This window comes from Microcaecilia unicolor, chromosome 8 (assembly GCF_901765095.1).
Source record: "Microcaecilia unicolor chromosome 8, aMicUni1.1, whole genome shotgun sequence".
Taxonomy (NCBI): Eukaryota; Metazoa; Chordata; class Amphibia; order Gymnophiona; family Siphonopidae; genus Microcaecilia; species Microcaecilia unicolor.
Genome location: NC_044038.1, coordinates 7,592,422 through 7,611,650, shown reverse-complemented (window position 1 = coordinate 7,611,650; position 19,229 = coordinate 7,592,422). Strand labels below are relative to the sequence as shown.

Here is a 19,229-nt window from a genome sequence, read left to right as displayed (position 1 = left end):
ATCCGCCAAAAAAGCGGAGAACTCAAACACCCCACGGTAAAAACAGAAATGTAAAAAAAAGTGGGAGAGCGACCAAGGATACCAGAAACTGGAGGATGTTCGATAATATACAATTTATTAATAATTTGAAGACTCGACACAACGTCGTGATTCGGCCGTCAGGCCTGCATCAGGAGTCTACTTTGTGAAGTGCTGCGTAGCAGAGGTGACGACAAGCCTTTTGAAGTTTTACAGCTAACTCTAAAACAAAATGATCCTTCAGATATAACGTTGTAGTCTTTAAAAAGACTGTGTTTAGAAAAATGCCGTCAGAAGCGCTGCAATACGAAGAGCGCGAGCAGCGCTTCTGACGGCATTTTTCTAAACACAGTCTTTTTAAAGACTACAACGTTATATCTGAAGGATCATTTTGTTTTAGAGTTAGCTGTAAAACTTCAAAAGGCTTGTCGTCACCTCTGCTACGCAGCACTTCACAAAGTAGACTCCTGATGCAGGCCTGACGGCCGAAACACGACGTTGTGTCGAGTCTTCAAATTATTAATAAATTGTATATTATCGAACATCCTCCAGTTTCTGGTATCCTTGGTCGCTCTCCCACTTTTTTTACATTCTTGATTTGTATCTGTCATTTTCAGGGCACAGACTGTAGAAGTCTGCCCAGCACTAGCCCCGCCTCCTAACCACCGGTGCTGCTACTCAATCTCTGCTAAGCTTCTGAAGATCCATCCAGCAAGTTATGAACAGAATCCCAGAACTAGTTCTGACTGAGCTGGAAAAATGAGAAAGGAAGAAATACCACTCCAGAAAAGAAGACATCCCCGAAGGAAGTGATTTGCATAAAGAATGCCACAACGCCTGGAATTTACATAAAGTCAGCCCCCCTTGCATAATTGTTATGCACATTGTTGTAGATTAAACTCTCAGACCTAGGCACATGGATTGCATACCTGCTTAAGTACAGGTGCCAAGCCACAGTTCTGTTTATTCTGCCATCAATCAGGGAATTGAAAAGAAAATGAAAACCTCATAAGTACTTGTTTATTCATGTTTTAATTTGTGAACCACTTGTCAAAAGGGGGTATAATCAAATTTTAATTTTACATAAGTACATAAGCATCGCCATGCCGGGATAGACCAAGGGTCCATCGAGCCCAGCACCCTGTCTCCGACAGCGGCCAAAAGAACAAACAATTTGTCCCGCCCATCCCAGAAATAGTGGATTTTTCCCACGTCCATTCAATAACATTCTATGGCCTTTTCCTCCAGGAAGCCGTCCAACCCTTTTAAAAATTCTGCTCTAAGTCAACCGCCTTAACCACTTTTTCCGGCAACGAATTCCAGAGTCTAACTACGTGTTGAGTGAAGAAACATTTTCTCCGATTTGTTCCGAATTTACCACACTGCAGCTTCATCTATTGCCCCCCTAGTCCTAGTATTTTTGGAAAGGGTAAACAGACGCTCCACATCGACCCTTTCCATTCCACTCATTATCTTATAGACCTCTATTATATCTCCCCTCAGTCGCCTTTTCTCCAAGCTGAAGAGCCCCAGCCTCTTCAGCCTTTCCTCATAGGGAAGTCATCCCATCCCCTGTATCATCTTTGTCGACCTTCTCTGCACCTTTTTCAATTCTTTTTTGAGATGTGGCGACCGGAATTGAACACAAGATACAATGGCAGAATAATATCCTCATTTTTGTTTTCCATCCCTTTCCTAATGATACCCAGCATTCTATTTGCTTTCCTAGCCGCAGCAGCACATTGAGCAGAAGGTTTCAAAAACAAAGCACACTTAGAAGAAATTTAATATAGACAAATGCAAAGTGATGCACATTGGGAAGAATAATCTGAATCATAGTTACCTGATGCTAGGGTCTACCTTAAGAGTCAGCTCAGCACTCAAGAAAAGATCTAGCTGTAACACTTTAAACATCCATGTATGAGTGGGTTCTAGTAATGATACCAGGGTCCGTGTATGAGTGGGTTCCAGTAACACTTCCATCGTCTTTGTGTGTGTGGGTTCCAGCACTCTTGTGCTTCGTTATGTGTGTGGGTTCCAGAAGGGGCATAGCCAGACCTCTACAGGAGGGGGGGGGGGCAGAGGCCAAGGTAGGGGGGGGCACATTTTGGCCCTCCTCTCCGCCGCTGCTCTCCTGCCACCACCTCCCCGCCTCTGCCCTCCTGCTGCTGCGTCCGCCCCCCCGCTGCCGCTCCCCCCCCCCACTGCCACTGCAAAGGTACCTTGGCTAGCGGGGGTCCCCAACCCCCGCCAGCTAAAGCGTTTGTCCCGCGCTGGTCTCACATTGCCTGGCGCCCTGTCCTGTTTTCAGTCGCTGTGCACGCTCATTTTAATAAAACTGAGCATGCACAGCGACTGAGAACGGAGCAGGGCACCAGGCAATGTGAGACCAGCGCGGGACAAATGCTTTAGCTGGCTGGGGTTGGGGACCACCGTCAGCCAAACTGGGGGCCCCAGAGCCAGTTTTGGGGTCCAGGCCCCCGTGGCCCCCCCATAGCTACGCCACTGCGCTCCAGTACCGCATGTTCCATTGCGAGAGTGGGTTCCAGTAGCTTTACTGCGAGCCTTTCTGCATTAACCCCTTAATGTCATTACAAGATACAGCCTGTAAAGATGGCTGGTGAGCCCAGTGCAGAGGAGAAGTTTGGCTGTGACTTTTAAACTGTCTCAGATACGTACCAAGAACTGTCAGATAAAATTTTCCTTTCACAGTGGGTGGTGCTCTCTGGAGTTTGCACTGAGTCCTTTCTATGTGAGAATCTAACAACCCTGTGTACACATGAAACAAAAATAGCACAGGAAAAGGCCAAAAATGTAACCTGAAATGTAACTGTGGCATTTTCCTCCTCTGCTCTCATGTATAAGTTGCAAACTGCTCAGTGGGTAGAGAGATGTGTTTAATGAGACAGAGGAAACTGACCCAGACAGTTAGGTGGTCAGCCACACAAGCTAGAGTGGGGGGAGGGGAAGGTGCTAGGAGGAGAAAAGGGAGTGAGGGTTGAGTGGAGGAGTGGCCTAGTGGTTAGAGTGGTGGACTTTGGTCCTGGGGAACTGGGTTCGATTCCCACTTCAGGCCCAGGCAGCTCCTTGTGACTGTGGGCAAGTCACTTAACCCTCCATTGCCCCATGTAAGCCGCATTGAGCCTGCCATGAGTGGGAAAGCGCGGGGTACAAATGTAATAAAAAAAAAGTTCGCAAGTAGGTGTAGGCAGGATAAATAGGTATAGCAGAAGGGGAGGCAGGATAAGATGGGGGGTGGGGGGGAAGAGTCGGGAAGTATGTAAGGAAGGGAGCTCACTGGCGCCCTACCTTCCCTTGATTGAAGCAGCCTGTGCGTTGGGGCTGTGTGGCGCAGCCATGCTACCTTTCACTTGGGCTGAGTTCGGTGGTGGCCACGGGCCATTGAAGTGACGTGTTGCTGGTGGATTTGGAGTGCCTTCTCGAATACTCACTCCCTATCCCCCCCCCCCCCCCCAAAGTATCTAGTGTTCTGCCGGGGAGCAAAATGGCTTGTCTACTGGGACGGACTTTTGCCATTCCGTTGGCACCGGAGAGAAAGCAAAAGACAGGAAAAGAGGACAAATGAATAGGAGGGATTCCTCCAGTTAAATAGAGAGTTACATTGTATCAGATGAGCTGACATCACAGATATAATAGCAAAGTACATGAGTGGGTCATGGTAATGAGGTCGCTATAACTGGTGGCAGACATGTGGGAACCTAGAGGTTGCCATCTTGCAGCCATTTGGGTGAGGTCGTCATCATTCATTGGGCAGACAGGAAATGGTGGCCATGTTGGTGGGGTCTATCTTGCTTTAGCAGCCATATTGTTATGGCCGTATTAATCAGCCCTATGTTCTAGCACTCCAAGCTCATCAGGTATTCGGCTTACCTCAGTCTGCATAACACCTACCTAAAGCGGTCCTCCACGGAATTGGCACATTGCATGCTGGCCCACATGACTCCACAGAGAACGTGTTCGACTACTGCCTAACAAGCTTCAATATTTATTTCCATTTAAATAAAAGCAACATAGGAGTAAAGTTTCCACTGTTTTGCAATAAAGGTTTGATTGCAGCTGTGACCTTATAGAGCCACGGTATACACAGTTTGCCAAATCCCTTTATGTTCAGCAATGGTAGCTACTGCTAATAATGGACACCTTTCCTAGACATTTAATCTTGGCACAACCACGCTACCCTGGCATTAGAGACACTCACCCCGGTCACCTCACTGTGTTATCAGGCCGACACGCGCCCAAGCAGGTCAGGTTGTATTAACAAGCCACAACTAAACTTTTTCCCTCCAGGCATAGCGAGTCAACAGGTGACAAATAATGCCACAAAATTCTCACACAGAATAGCCTAGGACAAGTTACAACATGTTTCAGGACAGTATCAGCTAACCGAGCAGGTTACCAGTGACCGACATTAAAAAGCTGTGCGGCCAATCTTTTCTCTAGCTGAGGCAACGCACACATAAGTACATGAGTATTGCCATAGTGGTTAGAGCAGGGGGCAGGCAGAGAACGTGGCTGCACTAGAGACCGGAGCAGAAGAAGGCTTCAGCTGGTGGAGGTTGGGGACCCCCGCCAGCCAAACCTGGGGCCCGGATGAAATTTGCAGGGGCCCAGGCCCCCGTGGCACCCCGTAGCTACATCCCTGCTATTGGGGGTTATATGCATAGGATATCCTTTTCATTATTTGAATCAGGTACAACTTTCCGACTATCCGGAACTTCCTCTGTCACACACATACAGAAACACTCTTGTTACACTGGCAGTGCCCATATCCTGTAGGAGGCTGTATTGTACTGGTAGCCAATTAAGTTTTTGCAAAAATGGTGTGATGTGGTCTCGTTGCTTCTATGAGTCTTGCTGCTGCATTCTGAATCAACTGGAGCTGGTGCAGGCCATTTGTAGTCAGACCATTGTAGAGTGCATTGCAGTAATCCAGTCTTGATGTTACCGTGGCATGCACAGCTGGGATTTTCCTTCTCGATGTAAGGAGAGAGGCAGTGTAGTTGTTGTAAGTAGTAGAAGCAGCTCTTGAAGGTTGCTTGGATTTGGGGAATCAGAGAAGTTGCTGAATCTAACTGTATTTCAAGGTTCCTGACTTGTGATTTGAGGGGGAGTTCATACTTCCCAAAAGAGATTTTGATGTCAGGTATGTGTAGCTTGGTTTTACTTGGGTTCAGGCAAAGTTTGTTGTGCTTAGCCCATTCTTGAATTGATGTTAGACAGGTAATCAGTGTATTCAGGGCGTGTAGTCAGGTTCAATGGGTACGAGTAGCTGCACATCATCTGCATAGATGTAGAACTGAGTGTCCATTTACCTAATCAGCTCAGCTAGTGGCTTCAGATAGATACTGAACAGAATGGGTGACAGTATTGATCCTTGTGGTACCCCACAGGTCAGTGCCCATGGTGGCGATGACGTACTGCCAAACATTGTGGTTTTGGTATGGGAAAGGGAAATGGGACTTGATATGCTGCCTTTCTGTGGTTTTTGCAACTACATTCAAAGCGGTTTACATAGTATATACAGGTACTTATTTGTACTTGGGCAACGGAGGGTTAAGTGACTTGCCCAGAGTCACAAGGAGCTGCAGTGGGAATTGAACCCAGTTCCCCAGGATCAAGGTCTGCTGCACTAAACACTAGGCCACTCCTCCACTAGCAACATTCCATGTAGAATCTCAAATAGTAGCAACATTCCATCTAGAATCTCTCTCAACTAGGTACAGGGAAATGAGTCTTGATATACTGCCTTTCTGTGGTTTTTCAACTACTGGTATATACAGGTACTTATTTTGTACCTGGGGCAATGGAGGGTTAAGTGACTTGCCCAGAGTCCCAAAGAACTGCAGCAGGAATCAAAATCCAGTTCCCCAGGATCAAAATCTGCTGTACTAACCACTAGGCTGCTCCTCCACTCCATATGGGTAAGGGTACACCTTCCTGCTTATAATCGAACGAGAAAAACGCCCAAGTTCCGACCTAAATCGGGAGATGGGCGTCTTTCTCACAAAAACAAATAAAGCGGTATAATCGAAAGCCGAACTTTGGACGCTTTCAACTGCACTCCGTCGCGGATGCGGACAAAGTGGACGGGGGCGTGTCGGAGGCGTGGTGAAGGCGGAACTGGGGCGTGGTTATCACCCGAACAGAGATGGGCGCCTTTCGCCGATAATGGATGCGTTTGTAGCTAGAATTTAGGGCACTTTTCCTGGACCCTGTTTTTTCACGAATAAGGCCCCCAAAAGTGCCCTAAATGACCAGATGACCCCCAGAGGGAGTCGGGGATGACCTCCCCTGACTCCCCCAGTGGTCACTAACCCCCTCCCACCACAAAATATGCCGTTTCACAACTTTTTATTTTCACCCTCAAATGTCATACCCACCTCCCTGGCAGCAGTATGCAGGTCACTGGAACAGTTGTTAGGGGGTGCAGTGGACGTCAGGCAGGTGGACCCAGGCCCATCCCCCCCTACCTGTTACAATTGTGCTGCTTAATGCTTAGTCATCCAACCCCCCAAACCCACTGTACCCACATGTAGGTGCCCCCCTTCACCCCTTAGGGCTATAGTAATGGTGTAGACTTGTGGGCAGTGGGTTTTGAGGGGGATTTGGGGGTCTCAACACACAAGGCAAGGGTGCTATGCACCTGGGAGCTCTTTTACCTTTTTTTTTGTTTTTGTAAAAGTGCCCCCTAGGGTGCCCGGTTGGTGTCCTGGCATGTGAGGAGGACCAGTGCACTACGACTCCTGGCCCCTCCCACGAACAAATGCCTTGGAGTTATTCGTTTTTGACCTGGGCGCTTTCATTTTCCATTATCAGTGAAAAGCAAAAACGCCCAGCTCACACCTTGGCGAATAAAACAATGGGCGTCTATTTGTTTTGGAACATACGGTTCACTCCGCCCCTTCACGGACCCGTTCTCGGAGATAAACGCCCATGGAGATAGGCGTTTCTGTTCGATTATGCCCCTCCTTGGCATGTAAGTTTGTTCCCCACAATGAAGTTGTCTCCTTTATGATAATTATTATGGGTATATCTGAAAGGTAAGGTAATGGCGTTTAAGAATTGGCTGCAGCTAAGAGTCCTACATGGTGGGGGGGGAGGGGGACTGTGATGTGAGGCTTCGCTTCCCAGTCCTTGGCAGTGGGTCCTAGTCTAAGAGAGCAGACAGAAGGAGGTTTCAGACCAAATTAAGCTTCAACAGCGGGCAAATATGCAAGTTGTGTTGGCGCAAGATAGCGGTTGCATGGTTGACGGCAAACCCACAGGCAGTCGCGCTCTTGTACGGAGGGGGGCCCAGTGACAAAGTCAGCGGTGTCTCCTCAGATGGAATGAGGAGGCTGAAGGAATCAAGAAAGAGTCAACATTGAAGAAGGGGAATGTGCTTTTACGGCTGACCCCTATCAAGGATGTGATGGCAGCGCCTCGGTTTGTCTAAGGTACATGCCACAGGTGGCGCAGGAAATGCGGTTCATGTAAGTCTGCAAAAGGCTCCCAATCAGATACCGCATACAGTTCAAGCTTCTCTTACTCACCTACAAATGCACTCGATCTGCGGCCCCTCCGTACCTCTCTACCCTCATCTCCCCTTACGTCCCTACCCGTAACCTCCGCTCTCAAGACAAATCCCTCCTTTCAGTACCCTTCTCCACCACCTCCAACCCTTCTATCTCGCCTCACCCCATGCCTGGAACACACTCCCTGAGCCCATACGCCGTGCCCCCTCCCTACCCATCTTCAAATCAATGCTCAAAGCCCACCTCTTCAATGTCACCTTCGGCTCCTAATCACTACACCACTTCTCAGGAAACTTATCTACCCCAACTTGACATTTCGTCCATTAGATTGTAAGCTCTTCCGAGCAGGGACCGTCCTTAATTGTTAATTTGTACAGCGCTGCGTAACCCTAGTAGCACTCTAGAAATGTTAAGTAGTAAGTAGTAGTAGTAATTTGATTGATATTGTCAGTGCATTTTTTCTAGCAAAAAAAGTGCCGGTACTCAAATGCCAGGCCACCCTTCAGGGTTGGGTTGATCACTGAGGGACCCACCCCACAATAGCCAGGCCCCCTGCAACCAGTCACAGAACCTATGGCAAGGCAGAATTGCTATGTAGAACCTGAGCGTTTTCATTAAAACTTGGGGCCCACGGGTCAATTTCAGCAGACAATGGAAAAGGTGCCGGTACTCAGTACCCCCAAGTACCCCCTCAAAAAAAGCCCTGGATATTGTAAGCAGCACACTTGAATGCAATTGCATGAAACTGTAACTATTTTGCATATGTAAGTAATAGAATGCTGCGGCCATTATAAATCCCACTATTTTATCGGATAACTTGTTAAGTGTTGACTTATGGAGAAGGTTGTGTGTGATGTGAAGAGAGCACCATGGTGACGCCTGCCCTGGTTGTGGGTGAACATCTCCTCAGCAGGGCCGTCTATTTGGTTCTCGTTAGCAACTGCACATCGGAAGAACTATCTGAGGCCTTCTGCATCAGCGGGGTCTAATTCGGTCTGTCTACATAGAAAGCAAACGGGCCCCTGAAAGTGGGACCGTGCTTTTCTGAAGCAGATGAACATATGCTTTTAATGGGACACAGGAAGGCTGCAGACAGGGCAGGGACCCTGCATGGACCAGTTTGATGGCCCCTCGGTTCGGGACTTAAGATTTCAAATGAGGAGGTGTCGGGGATTTATTTATTTATTTGAACAGAATTCTTTAATCATCAATTACTATTGTAATTTTAGTGATTTAACAAGCTTGGGGTACCCTAGACCAAAAAGACAATAAAATGGATCTGTCCTTCCGAGAAGCATGAAACCGAACAACATATGAACTTAAGAATAATTAAATTCGCAGATGACACATAGAGGCTCATTTTCAAAGCACTTAGCCTCCCAAAGTTCCATAGAAACCTATGGAACTTAGCCTCCCAAAGTGCTTTGAAAATATGCCTCATAGTTATCCAGGGTCGTCTTGTCGCAGGAGGAGTGTGAAAGATTGCAAGAAGACCTCATGAGACTGGGTGATTGGCCGTCCAAATGGCAGATGAAGTTCAACGTTGACAAATGCAAAGTGATGCATGTGGGAAGGAGGAACCCGAATTACAGCTATGTTATGCAAGGTACCGCTTTAGGAGTTACAGACCAAGAAAGGAATCTGGGAGTCATCGTGGATAGGACATTGAAATCTTCAGCTCAATGTGCTGCGGCGGCTAAGAAGGCGAACAGAATGTTGAGTATTATTAGAAAAGGGATGGAAAACAAACACGAGTGTGTTATAATGACGTTATATCGCTCCATGGTGCGACCGTACCTGGAGTATTGTGTTCAGTTCTGGTCGCCTCATCTCAAAAAAGATATAAAGGAATTGGAGAAGGTGCAGAGAAGGGCGACGAAAATGATAAAAGGGATGAGGAGAGGTTAAGACGGCTAGGACTCTTTAGCCTGGAGAAAAGGCGGCTGAGGGGTGATATGATAGAGGTCTACAAAATAATGAGCGGGGTAGAGCGGACAGATGTGAAGCGTTTGTTTTCACTTTCTAACAACAATAGAACCAGGGGACACAAGATGAAATTAGAATGTGGTAGGTTTAAAACAAATCGGAGAAAGCTTTTCTTTACTCAGTGCGTAGTTAGACTCTGGAACTCATTGCCGGAGAAGGTAGTGACGGCAGCTGGCCTTGCTGAGTTTAAAGGGGGTCTTGACAGATTCCTGAAGTAAAAGTCCATTGATCATTATTAAATTTGGGGTTTTTGCCAGGTTCTTGGGGCCTGGATTGGCCGCTGTCGGAGACAGAGTGCTGGGCTTGATGGACCTTTGGTCTTTTTCCAGCGTGGCAGTGCTTATGTACTTATGTACTTATGTACTAGAATAGCTATAATGGGTCTGACCAATGGTCCATCTAGCCCGGTATCCTGCTTCCAGCATTAGTCAATGCAGGTCACAAGTACCTGGCAGAAACCCAGTTAGTAGCAACATTCCTTGATACCAATCCCAGGGCAAGCAGTGGCTTCCCCATATCTATGGACGTTTTCCTCCAGGAACTTCTCCAAACCTTTTTTTAAACCCAGATACGCTAACCGCTGTTACCATATCTTCTGGCAACGAGTTCCAGAGCTTAACTATTCTTTGAGAGAAAAAAAAATAGTTCCTCCTATTTGTTTTAAAAGTATTTCCATGTACTTTCATTGTGTCCCTTGGTCTTTGTACTTTCTCCTGCCCAGTTAAACCCTTTCAGATATCAGGCGTCTTAACTTTTGGCCATCTGCCAGGTGCAAAGCTGTCTCAGTGGAGCACGGGGGCCCTGTGCGGATGCCCCTGTTGCCCCTGCTTTAGGCCGGCCCTGGCTGCAGAGTGCAGGCCTCTCCCTTTGCAGCAGGCTCTTGAAGTGTGTTATTCCCCGAGCTGGCACTTTGCAGTCTTGCTCTCAAATTTCCCATGAATAAAGACAGTTTCTGGCCCACATTCTGACAAGGTATCACATGAGAACAGGAGCTCTGTGCTGGCAACAGGCTTAAGGGAGGTTCAATCCTCCCACACTCTGCACATACTTTGAAGAAGAAAAGAGATGAAGTAATGCCCAGAGGCTTCAACTGTAGCCCAAGCCTTCACCGAACACCCCGTAAAAACATGCTTTATATCGCTGGACTCACACACTGCATCGGAGGCAGCAGGATTTTTCGATGCATGAAAACAAGACAAGAACGTATGAAACGTATGCTGGAAGTTTTATTAAGTCTATTGTATAATCATGCTGGCTTAAGCATTCCATTTTAATTATATTCATTATATTATAAATAAGGTGAATTTCACTGAAAATGACCTTTTCTGACCTGCAGGTAGTCAATGTAACGTGAGAATTATTCACTACAGCTGCAGATTTACCACTGAAAAGCTCTGTGGTATGTAAATAACAAGATCTTGTTCTTTGATTTGCAAAAATCCCTTGGATTCAGTTTCAAATAAAACTCATTCTGTTTTTTAGCTGCCCGTTTCTGGGATTGCTTTAAAGAAAAGGTACAATGATGTCCCCATCTGACGAAAATGGGGTATCTGACAGACCAGTGGAGAGCGTGCAGTAGTCACACATTTTTGGGAGATGGGGTGGGGGGGTGGGGGGGGTGGGGAGGCAAAGTCTTTCACTGGACTGATGGAAGCGTTACCCGAAGCTGTAGCTACTGTATACCTCTGCTTTTGAGGAGAACTCGTATGGTCTCAGCAACTCAAGAACCAGACCGTTGGATTGTTCTTCATAAGAACAGCCATACTGGGACAGACCAATGGTCCATCTAGCCCAGTGTTCTGTTTCCAAAAGTGGCCAACCCTGGTCACGAGTACCTGGCAGAAACCCAAATAGTAGCAACATCCCTTGCTACCAAGCCCAGGGCAAGCAGCGGCTTCCCCATGACTGTCTCTCATTTTAGCAATAAGAGGTCTCACGAATTACAAAGAGTCTAATTATCATAGTTACCCCTCCAATTTGGGACTGTGGCAAAAATCATTAGAAAAGAGAAAGAGAGGGGAATAGTTCAGGCGAGTAACAGTGATTCTTTTGCACAGGGGGGTTCCCCAAACTAAGGCCTGGTCTTCCATGCTTCTCCTAGCCCCAGGGAGGGAGCGAGAAGGAGACAGCCAGAACTGAGCTCCATCCCATATCTATCTTTCTTTCTCTCTCTCCCTCCTGTAGTTTGGGGCTTTCCAGGAACAGACTGTGGGCAATCCAGCCTTAGCTTCAGTGGTCTTTCTCTCTATCCCAGCCTGATGAACTTTCCCACTGCTCAGATTTTTCTCTTACTTCTTTCTGTTAGGAAAGTGAAATTGGGCCCTGGAATAAGGTGAGAGTGTAACAGGCCTGGGAATAGACGCAATTTCCAGAGTCCAGAATTACCAGGGCCGGTCAAACCCAGTAAGCGGGGTAAGCACCACAGGGGGGCGCTTGCCTTCAAGGGCGCCGCTGCGGCGCCATACCGCGCCGCCCTTGGGGGTTTAAATCTTTAATTTACCTCCATCCCAGCAGCCGCGTCATTTGAAAGCCCTGCCCATCTCTAGCCTTCCCTCCCTTTGTGAGTTCATTCCGCAGAGTCCCGCCTTCTGATGTCATTTCCTCAAGGGCGGGACTCTGGGGGAACGAACTCATGAAGGGAGGGAAGCCTAGAGACAGGCAGGGCTTTGAAATGACGTGGCCGCTGGGACGGAGGTAAATTAAAAAACCACGCAGGTTGGCAAGAAAAAAAAAGGGGGATGTTGGGGGGAGAAGAGGGCGGGCAGGTGGCCATAAATGGGAGGGGGATGGGGGCGAAGGAGAATCGCTGGACATGGGCAGGGTGGGAGAAGAGAGAAAGGAGATGCTGGGGGGGGGGGGGGGGGGGGCGCCAACATAGTCTGCAGGGGGGCACCAGCCATGAGAATTACTATATCTGCCTAAAGTGAATCCACCTAAACACCTTCCATTCCTACAATCATAGCAGAGTCCCAGTTTGCATCAGTCATGGGCTACCAGAGGAGAAGATGCTCCCTGATCTAGATGATCCAGTGTTGTGGGGGGTGGGGGAGGTCCTTGTTTCCCTGCTCCGGGACTACAAGACCAGAGGGATAACAGCAGTGATTGAAGTTTAAATTAAGGTCCTCAAGCAAAATATCAGAAAGCCCCCAAATAGGTGTGTGGGGGGGTGGGGAGGAGGGGGTGAAGAATCCACCTCAGAAGGTACAGGAACAATCATAAGTGCATTCCCTCCTTCTCTGGGCCCCCTCTACACTTCAGGGACTCTATAAGTGAGACTTATGTCACTGGATACCTACAAATTCCATTGCTACTTCTTAGTTATGCAAGTAAAAAAAAAGCATTATATTGAGGTAATGCTCGTGCATTTAAAACAGTAAATGGAAAGAATCACACACTGTTTCTGTAGCTTTAGCATATGTTGGAAGCATTTCCATATTGTGTAGCATAGGGGTGATCTCATAACTGGCACAGCCTTCTTCCAACCAAGTTCTTCCTTACAACTTTCAGTGAACAACCACTACACCAATTTTCAGGCATATGAGGTACAGTAGTTAGGATACTACGACATGCATGCAGCAAAAATTCACCACCCACATTCCTACCATCTGGGGGGGGGGGAGGGTTGCAGCAATCTTGTGATATTAATTGCATGGAACTGGCAAATTATAGAGGATTTCCAAGTGTCCTTCCTACCCCCACATAATAGGAACTGCGAGATGGCTGCACCTCCCCCAATGGTAGAAATGGAGGCCATGGACTCCCGTGTACCTTAGAGGGAATGCTGGCATGCAGATGCACAGACAGACAAATAAATCAATCATCAAATGCACTTAATCATAACAGTGGAACGCTTTGTGCACACCATATCAGTTGGTTAGCTCAGCCATGTTCCAGGAACTTATTATGGGGAAATTAATTCAACATGTGATACTACCAAGGTGGAGAGGGCGTCTGTATCTTTCCTTCATCTGCTGTGTTTGGTTCTGGAGTGGTGTCTGCGTGATATGTGTGTGTTGGCAAGTGTGAGGGTTGTATAGTGTTTCTATGCATGCTGTGTAAGTGTAGTGTAGTGTCTCTTTGTGTGATGTGTGTGTTGGCGTGTGTGAAGGTTGTGTAGTGTTCCTTTGCATGCTGTGTAAGTGTAGTGTAGTGTCTCTTTGTGTGATGTGTGTGTTGGCGTGTGTGAGGGTTGTGTAGTGTTTCTATGCATGCTCTGTAAGTGTAGTGTAGTGTCTCTTTGTGTGATGTGTGTGAGGGTTGTGTAGTGTTCCTATGCATGCTGTGTAAGTGTTGCTGTGTAAGTGTAGTGTAGTGTCTTTGTGTGATGTGTGTGAGGGTTGTGTAGTGTTCCTATGCATGCTGTGTAAGTGTAGTGTAGTGTCTCTTTGTGTGATGTGTGTGAGGGTTGTGTAGTGTTCCTATGCATGCTGTGTAAGTGTAGTGTAGTGTCTCTTTGTGTGATGTGTGTATTGGTGTGTGTGAGGGTTGTGTAGTGTTCCTATGCATGCTGTGTAAGTGTAGTGTAACATAGTAACATAGTAGATGGCGGCAGAAAAAGACCTGCACGGTCCATCCAGTCTGCCCAACAAGATAACTCATATTTGCTGCTTTTTGTGTATACCCTACTTTGATTTGTACCTGTGCTCTTCAGGGCACAGACCGTATAAGTCTGTCCAGCACTATCCCCGCCTCCCAACCACCAGCCCCACCTCCCAACCACCGGCTCTGGCACAGACCGTACAAGTCTGTCCAGCACTATCCCCACCTCCCAACCACCAGCCCCGCCTCTCACCACCGGCTCTGGCACAGACCGTATAAGTCTGCCCAGCACTATCCCCGCCTCCCAACCACCAGCCCCGCCTCCCGATCTTGACTAAGCTCCTGAGGATCCATTCCTTCGGGAAAGGAATCCTGTGCCGAAGGAATGGATCCTCAGGAGCTTAGTCAAGATCGGGAGGCGGGGCTGGTGGTTGGGAGGCGGGGATAGTGTAGTGTCTCTTTGTGTGATGTGTGTGTTGGTGTGTGTGAGGGTTGTGTAGTGTTCCTATGCATGCTGTGTAAGTATAGTGTAGTGTCTTTGAGTGATGTGTGTGTTGGTGTGTGTGAGGGTTGGGTAGTGTTCCTATGCATGCTGTGTACGTATAGTGTAATGTCTTTGTGTGATGTGTGTGTTGGTGTGTGTGAGGGTTGTGTAGTGTTCCTATGCATGCTGTGTAAGTGTAGTGTAGTGTCTTTGTGTGATGTGTGTGTTGGTGTGTGTGAGGGTTGTGTAGTGCTCTTATGCATGCTGTGTACGTATAGTGTAATGTCTTTGTGTGATGTGTGTGTTGGTGTGTGTGAGGGTTGTGTAGTGTTCCTATGCATGCTGTGTACGTATAGTGTAATGTCTTTGTGTGATGTGTGTGTTGGTGTGTGTGAGGGTTGTGTAGTGTTCCTATGCATGCTGTGTAAGTATAGTGTAGTGTCTTTGAGTGATGTGTGTGTTGGTGTGTGTGAGGGTTGGGTAGTGTTCCTATGCATGCTGTGTACGTATAGTGTAATGTCTTTGTGTGATGTGTGTGTTGGTGTGTGTGAGGGTTGTGTAGTGTTCCTATGCATGCTGTGTACGTATAGTGTAATGTCTTTGTGTGATGTGTGTGTTGGTGTGTGTGAGGGTTGTGTAGTGTTCCTATGCATGCTGTGTAAGTGTAGTGTAGTGTCTTTGTGTGATGTGTGTGTTGGTGTGTGTGAGGGTTGTGTAGTGTTCCTATGCATGCTGTGTAAGTATAGTGTAGTGTCTTTGAGTGATGTGTGTGTTGGTGTGTGTGAGGGTTGGGTAGTGTTCCTATGCATACTGTGTATGTATAGTGTAGTGTCTTTGAGTGATGTGTGTGTTGGTGTGTGTGAGGGTTGGGTAGTGTTCCTATGCATACTGTGTACATATAGTGTAGTGTCTTTGTGTGATGTGTGTGTTGGTGTGTGTGAGGGTTGTGTAGTGTTCCTATGCATGCTGTGTAAGTGTAGTGTAGTGTCTTTGTGTGATGTGTGTGTTGGTGTGTGTGAGGGTTGTGTAGTGTTCTTATGCATGCTGTGTACGTATAGTGTAGTGTCTTTGTGTGATGTGTGTGTTGGTGTGTGTGAGGGTTGTGTAGTGTTCCTATGCATGCTGTGTAAGTATAGTGTAGTGTCTTTGAGTGATGTGTGTGTTGGTGTGTGTGAGGGTTGGGTAGTGTTCCTATGCATACTGTGTACGTATAGTGTAGTGTCTTTGTGTGATGTGTGTGTTGGTGTGTGTGAGGGTTGTGTAGTGTTCCTATGCATGCTGTGTAAGTATAGTGTAGTGTCTTTGAGTGATGTGTGTGTTGGTGTGTGTGAGGGTTGGGTAGTGTTCCTATGCATACTGTGTACATATAGTGTAGTGTCTTTGTGTGATGTGTGTGTTGGTGTGTGTGAGGGTTGTGTAGTGTTCCTATGCATGCTGTGTAAGTGTAGTGTAGTGTCTTTGTGTGATGTGTGTGTTGGTGTGTGTGAGGGTTGTGTAGTGTTCTTATGCATGCTGTGTACGTATAGTGTAGTGTCTTTGTGTGATGTGTGTGTTGGTGTGTGTGAGGGTTGTGTAGTGTTCCTATGCATGCTGTGTAAGTATAGTGTAGTGTCTTTGAGTGATGTGTGTGTTGGTGTGTGTGAGGGTTGGGTAGTGTTCCTATGCATACTGTGTACGTATAGTGTAGTGTCTTTGTGTGATGTGTGTGTTGGTGTGTGTGAGGGTTGTGTAGTGTTCCTATGCATGCTGTGTAAGTATAGTGTAGTGTCTTTGAGTGATGTGTGTGTTGGTGTGTGTGAGGGTTGGGTAGTGTTCCTATGCATACTGTGTACATATAGTGTAGTGTCTTTGTGTGATGTGTGTGTTGGTGTGTGTGAGGGTTGTGTAGTGTTCCTATGCATGCTGTGTAAGTGTAGTGTAGTGTCTTTGTGTGATGTGTGTGTTGGTGTGTGTGAGGGTTGTGTAGTGTTCTTATGCATGCTGTGTACGTATAGTGTAATGTCTTTGTGTGATGTGTGTGTTGGTGTGTGTGAGGGTTGTGTAGTGTTCCTATGCATGCTGTGTAAGTGTAGTGTAGTGTCTTTGTGTGATGTGTGTGTGAGGGTTGTGTAGTGTTCCTATGCATGCTGTGTAAGTGTAGTGTAGTGTCTTTGTGTGATGTGTGTGTTGGTGTGTGTGAGGGTTGGGTAGTGTTCCTATGCATATTGTGTACATATAGTGTAGTGTCTTTGAGTGATGTGTGTGTTGGTGTGTGTGAGAGTTGTGTAGTGTTCCAATGCATGCTGTGTAAGTGTAGTGTAGTGTCTCTTTGTGTGATGTGTGTGTTGGCATGCAGTACAGCTGTGCTGGTCCTGGAATCTCAGAAGGATGTGAGAATTATTATCCATAGATGTTGTACCACAGCATGTGGGAGCAGATCCGTATTGCTAGGATTTGTGAGTGTGCAGGGCCTGGATGTTTGTACAGTTGTGCTGATATGTAGAGCGAGGGTGGTTATGATTTTCTGTTTTATTTCCTCCTACGGTTACTGCGCTCAGTGTGGAAACGAAAGCAGTGCCACATGCGTTTAATTGTGTGTCTTACTTCACTGAGATGGAGAACTCCCCGGGTGAGCTCTCACTTTCTCGGATTAGGAAGGCTCCCGGATGTTTCCTTTTCATTAGCAGCTCTTCTGCAATTTGCCTGGAGATTCTGCCTGCGTACCACCTGAGGGGGAGAGGAAGAGGGTAAAATATGGAAAATATGACACAAAAGTACAACCTGAGCAGAGTTACAGTAAATACAACAGCAAAACCAAGTCGCTCTCCTCCGTCTCTCCCTCACCCCTTCTGCCCTAAACAAACCATTTCAGAATGTGCTGCTCCCTCTTCTCTCCCTCTGCCTCTTATCTCCTGCTATACCCTGTGAAAATGATATGACCAAGAACAACAAACAAACAAACAAACAAACAAACAAACATGAAGAACCTCCACCATGAGAGTCCAATCAAAATAAGAGTAGAGGGTGGACAATGGACAACTCCAACACAGGGACCAGTGCTTTAAAGTCACTTTATTAGCTGCTAGTGTAGCAGGACCCAACACGTTCCGTGTTTCGGCCTAACAAACCGCCTGCTTCAGCGGTCACAATATATTTGAACAGATAAAAAAATGAAGCTGTCTAGATTTTCCGAACGGTACCTTTTGTGACAGCTACATTTTTTATCTGTTCAAATATATTGTGACCTCTGAAGCAGGCGGTTTGTTACGCCGAAACACGGAACATGTCGGGTCCTGCTATACTAGCACCTAATAAAGTGACTTTAAAGCACTGGTTCCTGTGTTGGAGTTGTCCATTGGCCACCCTCTACCAGTGGCGTAGCCACAGGTGGGCCTGGGTGGGCCGGGACCCACCCACTTTAGACTCAGGCCCACCCAAAATTGTGACACTCTTGCTGTGGCTAGTGGAGATCCCCAAACCTCGCTAGCTGAAGATTTTCTCTCCTTGGGCAGCCAGCGCTCTTCCAAATGTCAACCAGCAGCGCTTGCCTTGAGCTGACACTGAGATCGGCCCTTCTGCACATGCTCAGTTTTCGCACACACAAAACCACTGAGCATGCACAGCCTACCGGCAGAGGCATCAGTTTGAGGCAAGTGCTGCTGGCTGCTCGATGAGGAGGAGGAAATCTTCAGCTGGCAGGGTTTGGGGATCCCCGCCAGCTCAAGTATTTAATATTTGGCATTTGTGGAAAGGGAGGGGTGGAGAGAGGAGCAAACCAGAGGGGGACCGGGGAGGGGGCAAATTCCATGCCCACCCACCTTGGGTTCAGGCCCACCCAAAATTGACCATCTGGCTACGCCCCTGCACTCTACTCTTATTAAAATGATACGACCAACATTGAGAGAGTACAAGAGGGAATCATCTTCCACGGAGAGGTGTTCAGGGACAGCTGGACCTGATAGAGTTATGGGAAGTTGAGAGGAAATGTCAGGAAAACCTTCATTACCAGCAGGAAGGGGGTGGGAGGGTGCGTCAATAGAGGTGGTGACAACCACAACCATGAGAGAAATAAACCATGCCTGGCATAGATGCAGAGCGTGAGGGAGGGTGACCAGAGATGGAGTATTCGCACCAGGGGCGTAGCTGCTATGGGGCCAGGGCCGGTCTTAAGGCGAGGCGGCCGCATAGGGCCCCGCGCTCAGGGGGGCCCCGCGCGGCGAGCCTAAGGTCGCCCCGCCCCGACCGCCCGAGTTCCAGTCCTCCCTCCCTCCCTCGGATGGCGCGCGACGGCGGAGTGGTGGGGGCGGTCTGCCCCGGCTGTCAGCGGGTGGGGGGTGCCCTGCACCCGCTGCTCCCACCCTGTCCTACCTTTAAAAAAAGTGTGGAAGCGCCAGAGGGACAGGCAGCGCCTCGTGTCTGCCCTCCCTGCTACTAAAAATGTCTTCGACGTCGTCATTGGGCCTTCTCACATTGAGTCCCGCCCTTCTCTGAGGTAACTTCCAATTACCGCGAGGGTGGGCGGGACTCAATGTGAGAAGGCCCAATGATGACGTCGAAGACATTTTTAGTAGCAGGGAGGGCAGACACGAGGTGCTGCCTGTCCCTCTGGCGCTTCCAAATTCATTTTTTAAAGCCAGTGAGGGTGGTGGGGACCGGAGAACAAAGCTAGTAGGTAGGTTGGGGGGCGG

At 47.8% G+C, this 19,229-nt stretch overlaps 1 protein-coding gene across 4 annotated transcripts in view; it reads right to left on the bottom strand.

The window, feature by feature from the left end:
* The window catches only part of GRAP (GRB2 related adaptor protein), a 113,665-nt gene that overhangs the window by 55,692 nt on the left and 38,744 nt on the right, over positions 1-19,229 (bottom strand). For all 4 annotated transcript variants that reach the window (XM_030212646.1, XM_030212648.1, XM_030212649.1 and 1 more), the window contains one exon: positions 17,146-17,268. In XM_030212646.1, the coding sequence (XP_030068506.1) occupies positions 17,146-17,268 (123 nt within the window). The remainder of the gene's footprint in view (positions 1-17,145; positions 17,269-19,229) is intronic.